The following is a 12,213-nucleotide window of genomic DNA, read 5'->3' on the forward strand; positions in this document are numbered from 1 at the left end:
CAGAGCAAATACCCATCGCCATTCCTGCAGGCTGCTGCTGCTCGCTAGGGAGCAGGCTGAAATCCAGCACAGCAAGCAGCTCAAGGTTGGCTGCAGCCTTGCATCTCCCTGGGCCCACACCTGAGCCGGGAAAGCTGCAGGTTGGAAAGGCTGTGGGGACTTGGGGCAGCACTAGGTGGGTCCACTGCAAACCAGGACCCTCGCGGGCAGTGCAGGAGCAGTGGGTTGGCAGGGACAGAGCAGCCTCGCGGCTCTCCAGCCACCCTGTCCTCTGCCGGCACGCAGTAAAGCCCGGCTCAAATGTGAGCAGAGAGGTTGCTGTCTGCTCACGGGCAACAAGTTTGAAGAAGCACAAGCTCGCTGGGGAAAGCTGCCTTCCCCTTGCCAACCGTTTGGTGATGTTGGCCATGGTGGCAGCAAGTGTGGCAGAGCCAGATGCCAACGCAGAAGTCCTCTTCTCTTTTTGCCTATGGTGGTTTGCTCTGTTACAGAAATCCAGAGGTTTCCTCACTGTTAGATCCGACTTCACAACATCTGTACAGCTATAACCTCTTGATGATGTTGAATACAAGCATGCCGGCCAGCACAGTAGCTCAGACGGCTTTCTATGCCTGTAGGCAACCAGCAGAGGCAGGCAGGTAACAGCGACTCGAGCCAGGGAAGGATGACTTCGCCTTTATTTCCCATGACTTTCAAGGAAATTCAGGACTGAGCAGGATTGGGCCCATAATGCAAATACACAAACACGCTGGGCAAATATTTTCACCCCCAGGGCCCCACAAAGTGCTCCACAGCAATGGGACACATGGCTGGGCACAGGGGTAGAGAAAAGGAGCCCAAAATGCTCTTTTAAAAACCCCGGCTAAGGCTGGGATTAAGTCAGGTTATAGGCTCTGCAAACTCGCATCCCTGGAACAAATACGGCAGCTACAGAACCACAGAAACACATCCCGCTGTCCAACAGGGACGTGTCCTCCCACCTGGAGGCCCCTAAAGCAACACCAAAGTTGTCCTGGAGAAGCCCAGACCTCTCCTCCGAGTTGTTTGCTAAATGGTAATGGTGAATCACTGCGGTTGTCCCCAAATGTCACACCTCTGGGTAGAGGGGCTCTTCCTGCAAGAGGCTTTGGCTGCCCATGACCGCTCAAAAACTCAAAAAAAACCCCATTTCCAGTGACCAGCACTCAGTAACCTGCGTTTTCCCCTCCTTCCGACTCCCTTTCACTCATGTAATACTCATTCATTATAAAAAAGAGAAACGGGGAGCACCAGCTCCACCTGCTCCGTAGCACGGCTGAGGCTCCCCACCTTCGCCAGCTCCCCGGGGCTGACCCCGGCAGGGCACCCCTCCTTTTCGGGGGGGTGCCTTCCCCTCTGAAGGGCTACAAGCCTGGCTGGTGCTTTTGCAGCTACAGCTGTTTTTATTTGCCGCTGCTGTTGTTTTAAAGGCCTATTTTCACTTGGAATGGTATCCAATTAGCAGAGCAATGTGTTGGCTTAAATAAACACTCGGGGGGAGGTGGCAGTAGGGAGTTGTGATGGCTGTTTACATTGGCACAAAGAGCCATTTCCAAAGCCTGGCAAACAACTGCAGCTCTAATCGCCGGGTCTCATTTGTTAATTTATACTTTTTAATTTCTCACTTCCCGCAGCAGAAGGAAGAGGAAGGTTGGAAGACAGAATACAGCCCCGGCAACCTCGCTGCGCCCCGCAGCGGGTCACGGAGGAGGGCAGACCATGCCGAACGCACCCACCACGATCATGGTGCGAAGTGCAGCACTTGGTGGGCTCTCGGCCTCAAAGCAGCTTGCTCTGCCACGTCCTCCTCGTTGCAGGATTGCTTCCATGCCCCGCCGGGCATACGCAGCCCAGCTCAGCCCAGTCTGGGATGAGGCATCCTCTAGATTTGCGAGGAGCACTGGGGGAGGTCATGGAGCAAGAGGGAAGGCAGATGCTGCCATCAAGTTGTGTTGCATGAAAGAAACCTGCTGGGAGAGATGCATCTGCCAGCAGCCTGGTGACATTGGCCCTTCCCAGCCCAACGCGCTCCCAAAATGGGCTGTTTTGTACCCAGGATGAAGCAAAGCTCGGGATGCCGGGGCGAGATCGCAGAGACCCTCGCAGCCCACGTGGAAAAGGACGTGTTGGGACCTGTGGTCCCCACGGCCCCGTCTTCCAGATGGGCTCCCGGAGCTGGGGGCTGCAGAAGAGAAGCCATGCATTTCAGGTGAAAAACAACTGAATGTCACTTCATTTGGAAATCAGCTAAAAAATAAAACCTAGCTCTTCATTGCCCTGAAAGGAATTAAGACTTTTTCAGAGGAAAAAAAAGAGAAGCCACCGATGATTTAAAAGACAAAGGGATGAAGGGGAGAAATGCCATTCCCATACACCCGCATTGCTGGAAATTTTCCAGCGAGGGGAGGAAATTTGTCACTGCTGCTACTCCAAATGAAAAGATAGGTAGGGAAAAAATATATTTTAATTACATGAGAAATATGAAATGAGGACAAGCAGACCGGCTTTCAAAGAAAGCAGGGCCGGAGGCCGGAGCTATTCTCAGGGTGCAGCTCCTCCACCCGCGTGTCTGCCTTCCCAGGACACCTCCTTTGAAGACCAAAGCGTCGGATGGCCAGAGGCTCGTTCGGTTGTATCCAAACTCTGGATGGAGAGAGGTGAGGTGTCCACTCATCTGAGAGAGAGACTCACCAGAAAAACCCCCTAATTACCGCAGCTTCGCATCATCCTACGCCTTTGAGAAAAGGGGAGCCTCCACCACACAAGGCTCAGTAACCTTAAATGCCAAAAAAGGATTTAATTAAACCCACTGCCAGGTAACACCGAAAGCTGAAGAGCCCCGGCAAACCTCCTCGCAGGTCTCTTTTGCTTTCCAAATGCTTTAGGGGTTGCATGAAAACCCTATGGCCCTCTCCCCCTAGAAAATAGGATGTGAGTATGCTTAAAAATGTCATTTGTCAACCATCCCCATTATGATTTTGCAGAGTTTGATGTCGGCTTGATGTCATGGCTCAACGTGGCAGGATTCCAGCGCTAGCTCCGAATACAGCTTGGGCAGGGCTAGAGCCCAGGCGGCAGATGGAGAGGCGAACGGAGCAGGGAAAAGTGGAGAGAGGAAGGGGAGAGGCCCCCCACAACAGCAGCTTAAAAATCTCTGTGGGATTCAGAAAGGGAATTTCAAATTTAAGGGGTAGTCGATAAACTCACATGAAGCCTGGGCTGCCAGGACAAGACAGACTCTGCTCTGGAGCAGAGCCTGCTGCGCCAGGGCCTGGGAAAGGCAGAGATCAAGAGACCGGACCATTGCGTCTGCCACCCCCGAGTGCTACGGCTCCATCCCTAAATGCCATATTAATTTGGAAGACAGTGCTGCTCTGCCTATAGATTCCCCCTTGCCCTATTAAGTACTCAAGCCGAAGAGTCTCCAGGCTGGAATCGTTAGAGGGACAAAGGGTCAACAACATTAGGAGATGGATAAATTTCCCTTCCTCGCAAGAACCAGTCCCAACTGAGGATGCTCTCTGCGATGCCAGCTGCACACAAGGATTTTTTTCTTCTGTGTGCGTGCATTTTTAAAGGGTTGACTGTCTTTCCCGAATGGGCAATTTCTATTTGGAGACCAGATGTATTTTTATATCGACGAGGGAGAAAAGTGGAAACTCGGCTTCCAGTTAATAGTTCAAAAATAAAAACAATCCCACAACTCTGCACAGGGAACGTCAGGAAACGTGTCAAATGGTTAATGCTTCCTTAACTGGAGTTAATTTGTCATTGCCAGCAGATCAAAGTCCCCCTTCTCATCCCCCAACTTCCATACACTCCCAGCTAGTGGTCAGCTGGCATGGGAGATTTAAAACCAAAGGCTTGACCAGCGGGTATGCAAACCCTCTTGGTGAATATTATTTTGTCCCTCCCATTGCTGTCTTTAACGTGGGTTTCTCTCTGTTTCCCTGCTTTGCACGCATCTGTGCTGTGATCTGTTAAATGCTCGCGACATAGAAGAGAGAGGGCTGCTAATTTCATCTGATGGTGGTGTAACACTCCCAGTCGAGGTCCATCCATCACCCTGGGAGCCGTCAAACGACCCAAGAGACAGCCTCGGCTGCAGACGTCACCGTGGGAAAGCCAGGCGTGAGACTGGGGCTCTGAAGGACGGGCATCTCCATCTCCGAGGGAGAAGATGCTACCACCTGCAGCGTCCCGTGCCCTGCCCGGGACTGTGCTGCCCACAACAGCACCTTTCGGCAGGGCTGGCTCTCTTCGAGCGGGTGGCAGAGCATCAGGGGAGGCCGAGGGGGTGAAACCCAGCCCGGCAGGACAGGTCTGCAGGGACAGCACCGGGGAGTTCAGAGGGGAAGCCCCACATCTCTGTCCTGGCTTTGGAAAATCTCTGCGCACGCTCCCACGGCGGCCGTGATTGCCCAGAGAAAAAGACAAACACGGGAGGTCACAGGCTTTAAACGCCCAACAAAGCCACCCTAATTATTCTATTACAAAAACATCATGTTTTATAAGATGCTTATAAGCGATTTCCAGATTACCACTCTGAGCAAAAACGTCATTGACAGTCACAGCTATTCAGCTCAGAGGTCTCCAGGCCCACTCCCCTCCTCTCTCATTTCACTTAGCAATAAACTCTAAGCCAATTATGTCCGTGTTTACAATATTCAGGATCCTATTCATCAATACACAGCGCATCCTTTTCCAGACGGCCAATGGAGTGTACTTGATGTGCCACTTGTGAGACAATTAAATCCCTCAAAGAGATGAGGGCGGAAAAAAAAAAAAAAAAAAGAAGAAGGAAGAAGAGCTGCTTTGCTGGAAAAGACCCCCCCTCCCGAGTGATCTTCCGTAGGGCAGCTTGCTCCCCGCACGGTCGCCTCCCGTGGCCTCTGCGAGCTTTGGGAGCGGTGCCCCGAGCAAGCGGCCTGCCTGGCTCCCTCCCCTCCAGCTGGCTGCCGCGACAGACGGGTTTCCTACTCTTGAGATCTCTATTTGTCCAGTGCAGCTGCAACCAGCCACCGGGTCCCCAAGGGGCTGAAGAGGGACTGGACGCAGACACTGAGCCTGTGCCCTGTTTCCTCCAGAAACCCAAGCAGAAAAGCGGGTGCTGTCTCATTCACCCCCAAACTGAGCAACAGGAAAGAACCAGCCAGGTCCCTGTATGCACCTTTCCATCAAATGTTTAAAGTTTCCTTAGGAAAAGATTAATTCAAAAAGCGGGAACAAAGCCTGAACGACTCTGGAGGAAGCAGAGGTTAAAGCAAAGCTGCCCAGAGCCGGGGTTTGAGCAGAGCCATGGGCACAGCTCGCCATGCAGGGAGAGGAACCCCAAGGCGGACCCCAAGGGGAGGACGAATGCTGAGCAGAAGGAAGTTTGAATTAGGATCAATACAGGACTAACAAAGAAACTCTATGTACTGTGTTATACGGGAGGTCAGACTGGAACGGATGATCTAATAGTCCCTTGTGATCCCGGATCAATGAATCCTGTCCAAAAACATAAACACAGGCTACGCTTGCTCCCTCCTCCTCTCTCCTTCATCTCTGCTCACAGTCTTGGAAATTTGGAGTCTCAGGAAGTCAGGGGAGCCACGTGGTCCCTTCCCTTCAGCGATAACATCCCTTGGCTTCTGCCCACAAGCGTTCCTGTTCCAGATTCCACGCAAATGGCCAGCAGCACGGATGGAACCCGCCCCGGGAGTGCCCACGCAGCAGCTTACAGCAGGGCCCAGGACCCCCTTCTGCCCAGCGCACGAGAGACCACGCCTGCTCCAGCCTGCTCCTGAACCTCCGGCAAAGGGTAACAGCGGAATACTGTCAGACAGGCTACAATCCACTTGTTTCTTCTGCAAATACGGAACTTAAACATATAGGAAAGCTTTAAAAAAAATAATAGGGCAGAACATTTTGAACGGCAATCTATCCCAGCTTAAAATGCCATGGAATATTTTGCAGCATAAAGTGCACACGGATCGCAAAAATGTCAAGGTATTGGAACGATGGATTTTGCGTTTTTTGGTTAAAGCAAAACGTGCTTTCAACTTGCAGGCATCAGGAGCTCAGTTCTTGGTGCTCAGAAAGGTGTTTCCCAGGCACAGCCGCCTGCTGCCGACATTTTCCGTATTGCTGTCAAATAGCCAGCGCAGACAACTCTGAGAAAGCATCCTTGGCCAACCCAGCACAGCGAGGTCCCCTCTTTGGATCAAGACAATGACCGGATTATAGAGCTTGATCTTTGTTCTTGTGTTCAGCAAGGTAAAGCAGACACAGTCCTTTCTCTCTGCTTGCCCATCCTTTTGACCAATTCACAACTACTGCTCTTCTGTTATGCTATCTGAAAAACGCCAGGGTAAGGCTGCTCACAGAAGGGTCCCAAAACACACGGAGGAACTGATGAAGACAGGCCTTGTGCAGTTTACAAATCAGTAAACAGCCACAATATCCAAAACTCCCCTAAAACCGACGCGGTGGTGGGGGTGGGACAGGTACTGAGGTTTCCTGAAGTGTTACATTGGGTCAAAACCATCCCTTCTCACCTTGCTTCTGACAAACCTGAAAAATAAGCCCCTGTCCTTCTACATTACAAGAATTTTTAGCCATTGCATCAGCTGCAGCGAACCTCTGCCCATTACCGCTTAGGCTGCGGTTTTTGTCGTGTAACCCTCCGTGGTTGCTCACGTAAGGGTTTTAGCCTCAGCGCAGCTTTGCTGGTGAATGGTAACAGCCTGCCCCAAATCTGGGCTCCGCCTCAGTGGGACAGAGCCTCCGGGCTCCCTTCCTCACCTTCTGCTCCCAGACCGGGCTGGGAGGGTGAGAGGGGGAGGACTACAGCTCACCTTGGCATCCTGCTTGGTGAGGAAATCCACGAACCCAAAGCCCCGGTGGGATCCCGTTCCTGCTATTTTTTTGGGCAGCCGGACGGTCTTCAGCTCTCCAAAGGTGCTGTAAATTAGAGAGAGAAAAGCAAAGACAGCGTGAGATCAAGGGAAGAACCATCAGTTTATCACAAACCACGGCACTACCAGTGGCAGACCCACGCTGCAGGCTTGCCAGCGCTGAGGACTCACGCGAGTGGTGTCCCGCTCTGCTTCCCTGTAAGCCCCATGTCCAAAGCACCTAGTAACAGCTAAAAATTCAGCGGGGATTTCAAGGCTCATCCTTTCCAGTCGCAAACCTTAAGAAAGCAAAAACCTTTTTTAACAGAACCGCTATCTTTCTCCCTCTAGGAGACCTGCAGAAACCAAGGACCCAGCCTGTGTGCCATGCCCTGCTCAGGGCAGGCACAGAGCATCTCCAGGTTATCAGGAGGCAGGGCTGCTCCCGACCACCATCAAAACAGATTTATTTGCACCTTTGAAGAAAGGCACAGCATACGGGCATGAGCCAGAGCACAGCCCCACGGGGACCTATTCTCTTTCCAGAAGAGCTCCTCCATCCCCAAAGCCTGTTGTAGGCACTGTGTTCGCAAAGGTGTCATCCCTCTGCTCCGCGGATGCTGGGCATCATTTTTAAGACTGGATACCCTCCCTTTAACAAGTCACTTGGGTACCTGCATTTCCCATTCCGCAGCCAGCCACCCAACCTCCTTCATGAGCTACAATAAACTGGTTTTATTTAAGCTTGCTGAATTTATAAGGGGAAACAGGTGAATTCGGCAGATCCAAGTCCTGCACAACAAGCCCCAGATCCAGCAGTGTTTCAGGCAAGTTTTCAAACGCCAACGGGATGGAAAGTCAGGAACGGGGAGATAAGGGAGGTCCCGTTTAGCTGGAGGGTGTGGGGTCGGGCTAGCAGCACCCGTGTTCCACCACGGCCCAGCTGAAACCTTGTCACAGCGTGCCTGTCCCCGGAGAAGGAACTTGTCACTTGAGGACCAAAGCACACAGCCATCCCACCAGCCTGGGCCTTGTCCAAAAAGCCTGAAAACAGACCCAAAGGCAGCGCTTGCCGGACACCCCTCTCCTGTGCTGTGCCCCGGAGAAATTCCAGGACAAAGCCGATGCTTTCTCTGCATCCGAGCTCCTGCTTCCCCTTCTCCTCCCCTCCCCTCACGCCCATTTATCAAACACATATGCACAAACTGCAGGCAATAAATATTTAATGTGGACCGGGTCTGAATAGATGTGTTATTTTATTTGAAGATCTACACACACGCGCGCATACACAAAAGGAGCCTGGGATGCAGCAGTGCCAAAGAGCACCTGGGAATAAACACAGTAAAGGCCATAAACGCTCTCATGAAATGATATAAGCTAAATCCTGGGAGTTAACCTGGTGCACTGGCAGCATGACCAGGCATTCATCTACCCAATTTCCTTAGGCAACGTGGTGTGTAAATGTACCATTATGAAGCCTCAAAATGAATCCGCACGTCTCCTCCTCGGCGCTTTCCCTCCCTCTCTCCCTCCTGCCCCCTTCGAGCTGGCGCTACGCAAACAAACAAACAAACCCGAGTGGAGGCGAGGGAGCAGTCTCGGCCGGCGGGGATGCTTGGCTCCGGGAGCAGCAGGAGCACCACGGGGTTTCCAGCAGCAGGAGGGTCCTCCTGCAAGGGGGTGTGGGCGATGGGGGCCCCGGGAGCTCTGCAGGTGGCTCCTCTCGCTTGTAGCATCCCTGTAAGATCTCGAATGCTGCAGCTGGGTTAAGGGAGAGGTAACGAGAGAGCTTCTGGCCCAAGCAGATAACCATCTAGCTAGGAAAGACAGGCGGCGGGTGGCATGGGTAGGGGAGAGCTTATCGGAGAACCTATCGCTCCGTGGAAAACATCATAGGCATTGCCTGGGGGGAGCAGAAGATCTGCTAAAGGAATATGAGCAGAGTATTTGCTAAAAGGTCTCAAACAACACTTGCTGTGTGCACTAAACACCACGCGTCTCCCTTTGACACCGACACCCAACACGTAAGATGGGCACGGATGGGCAAGGAGGTGCCCAGCAGGAACAGGATGGCTATGGACCCCGTGGCTCGGGGTCCCAGGGGGAAGCTGTGGTGACCCACATCAGCCTGGGCAGAGATGGGAGAAGCTGGCTCTTCCCTCCTCCCCAGCTCAGAGCAGCCCGAGCTACCCATGCTGGGAGATGTGCGGAGGCAGTGGGGACCCGATCTGGAGCAGGGCTGGCCACAGGCATCTCCCTGGGGCGAGGGCTGGGGGGAGGCAGGACAGCGGTACCCACCAAGGGCTCCCAGAGAGACGGGTCCATTGGAGGATGCTGCTGCGCGGCTCCCAACGGGGAGCAGGCAAAGCGGGGGGGGGGACGACAAGGAAAGCCGAGGGGCACGGCAGAGACAGGGCTGACCTCGCTGGGGCTGCAGAGTAAAACACCCTCCCCCCCACTGCGCCGCTAATTAGAAACCACAACATAGCAATTACCATCCCAGGAGCTGCGAATGAAGTGGAGAGCCCGGGCCTTTAATGTTCTCCTCTCCAGCGCCAGGCAGAGACTCACACCTCTCTTTTCCAATTATTTCTTCCAGATTTGGGGGAAGAGCGGCAGAGGCGGAGGGAACCCAATTACCCCTCGCAGTGCCAGGCTCCTGGTACCCAGGGAAGCCAGGTGCCGCCGTGTTTGCTCCCACGCCGGCTGCGTCAATGCTACAGCCTTCCAGCTCTGGGATGGCTGTGCACGGATCGCACCACGGCTGCCACGGGCAAAGCCACGGGAGCAGGGACGGTGGAAAGAAAAGGGATGCAGCTCATCACTCGGGCGAGACGCGAGCAAAATTACATGGGAGGGAAGAAAGCAGCTTTTATACAGGCTGCTAAACCGCAGCTCGCCCGTAAGATCCCACCGAGCTGGTTTAAAACAACTGCTTCCCAGGGGTGGGGATGGCTGTGGAGGCAGGGGGGCTCACAGCAGCTCAGACCCGGTGTCGCTGCCACCTCCTTCTCCTTCCAGCACACGGCTCCAACGGGCGAAAACGGTGTGAAAATGCTGCACATGGCCCAGGGGTGGGGGGTCCTCTCGGAGCTGACGTCTCTCTCCTCTCTCCGTGGCGAACTGGATGGAGATCAGACAGCGCTGGCACCAAACCCCACTGCTGCTGCGGAGCGCAGCACTGTGCCAGGCTCCTCGTCGCCGGCACGACGGTTTACAGGGAAGTCCCCGGAGTTAGCATGAGCGTGAAACCCGAGCGGTTTCTGCAATCACACCCACCAGCATCCACGTCTTCTCCAAGTGCTCCTGAGCCCCTGCACCAGTGCCAGGGCTCAGGCACAGCACCAGCACTGAAGGACTTGGAGGCTATGGGAGCAAAGCCCTTTCCGTCTTGAGACACTGACTTATTTGCAGTCAGCCTGGCTTAACTTTACAGAAGACTGTAACCTCCTTTCTGGTGAATCCTGGCCCCGCCAGGCCCACGTGCCTGGCCTGGATTTCTGGCAGAGCACCCCCATGGTTCTTGGTGGCACCATACCGGGCTGCGATTTCAACCGTAATGAGTGCAGCCAAGGTCTGCAACAAAAATAAATGCCTTATGTACACAGCTTCCCCATGGAGCTGCTCACGAATAATATAGGCAGTTTTGTGGGTGGCGGCAAAAACGAAGAGCAAGAACTTTGCCATGGAGGTTTGCAAACCCCCAGTGACCCACCGTGCACGCGGCTGCTCTGTCGCCCCGGTTTCCTTCCCTGCGTGTTCGAGAAGAACGGTGTCCGAAGGGCAGTCCCCTGAAATCCCGAGTGGGGGTCAGGGCCCAGAGGGGAGGGCAGAGCCCAGGCAGAAGCGTGGGTGGGCCTGGAGGACGTGGCTCTCCCGGCCTCCCGCGCTCCCACGTGCTGCAGGCAGCTCGCCAGCCGCGCTGGCAAAATCCGTCCTCACGCCTGCGCTCGCTCTCCCAGCCTTGGCATGTTTTCATGCTGTTGGCTGGAAGGGATGACAGCCCCGAACAAATGCTGCAACTAAGATATTTCCTAAACGAGAACCTTTGTTTCGTGCTGATCCAGATTTACAAAGGCAGAGGGGAGACCAGTAAAAGCCCGTATTGGTCCTGGCTGAGCAACGATCCACGCAGCTGTGGAATCAAGACAGCCACCACCTTTCCCTTGACAAGTCACCAGTCCCAAGCTCAGCAGAAACACACGATGTTCCCAGAGATGCCAGAAGGGACATCCCCTCCCTTGACCCATGAGGGATCCAGCACTTCTGCATGGCACTGCCGGGTACCAGCCACTCTCCCGATGCTTTGGCAGCTCTTCCAGTGGTGCTGCAGCCACCCCCTCGCTTCCCTGGCTGAACAGAAAGGGAAGAGAAGTAGATTTCTCCTCCACGCTGTAAGACATACGCTGCAAGCTGGCTGCAGGTCAGAGGAACATCACTCCTTGGGATTGTAATTATATCCTTCTGGCACAGGCCAGCTGGGAGGCAAGTCCTTTGCCTGCTAATTATAGGACATTATATTGCTATTAAACAGAGCACACTCTAGCTCGGTAGACAACACACTGCTCACTTGGCTTTGCCTGTTTACTAGAAGGTGCTTGCGCATCCGTCATCAACACGGAGGGCAGAGGAGGACGGGGATACGGGTGCTCTCCAGAAGCCCTCTTCCCTCCTCCGCCAGCACGACACCCAAGTTCCCACCCTGCAGCTCCCTCCCGTCCCATCACCGCTCCCGTGCTGCCGGCACGGCCCCAAACCCACCGCAGCATCACCAGGCATCATCTTCTGCCGCTGACTCCTCCATCTCTTTTCCCAGCTCCTCTTTTCCCATCGGGTTTTGTTTGAATTTCTGCCCCCTGCTTCCAAGTCTCTCCCCAACCTTGCTCAGTCCCTGATGCCTAGGTCTGGCCCCACCACTGCCCCAGGTAGTCATGAGGGCTGCTCACACACGCTTGCATGGGACGGGTACCTGCAGATGAGGCTGAACATTATTCCAGCTGGGAAGTGTCCCTTCCATTTCAACCCGTTCCCTGTCTCAAATAGGAACACTTAAACTGCAAGCTGCTTGGGACAGGCCAAGACCTGTTCAGCCCTAATCATTATTTTCAAGTCCCAAACACCAAGATGTGTTCATCACGCTCAATCTTGGTGCGCTCTCAGCTACGAGCTGATCAAGGACTCTTTAGTTGCCAAGTTCTGTAGGGGAAAGCCCAACTGATGCCGCGAATCCATGCGATGGTTGGAAAGACGAACTGCCACCTGCTGCCAGAAGAGCAGACCTTCTTGGAAAACAAACAGAAAAATCACCCTGAGGTCT

The 12,213-nt window shown here is 53.9% G+C and overlaps 1 protein-coding gene across 2 annotated transcripts in view; it reads right to left on the reverse strand.

Annotated features, from left to right (window-relative positions):
- RBM19 (RNA binding motif protein 19) overlaps positions 1–12,213 on the reverse strand; it is a 74,250-nt gene that overhangs the window by 18,177 nt on the left and 43,860 nt on the right. For both annotated transcript variants that reach the window (XM_087768496.1, XM_087768494.1), the window contains exon 22: positions 6,858–6,963. In XM_087768496.1, the coding sequence (XP_087624622.1) occupies positions 6,858–6,963 (106 nt within the window). The remainder of the gene's footprint in view (positions 1–6,857; positions 6,964–12,213) is intronic.

The sequence above is a fragment of the Nipponia nippon genome, unplaced genomic scaffold, assembly GCF_047370975.1.
Source record: "Nipponia nippon isolate SJK-2023a ecotype South Korea unplaced genomic scaffold, ASM4737097v1 scaffold_30, whole genome shotgun sequence".
NCBI lineage: Eukaryota > Metazoa > Chordata > Aves > Pelecaniformes > Threskiornithidae > Nipponia > Nipponia nippon.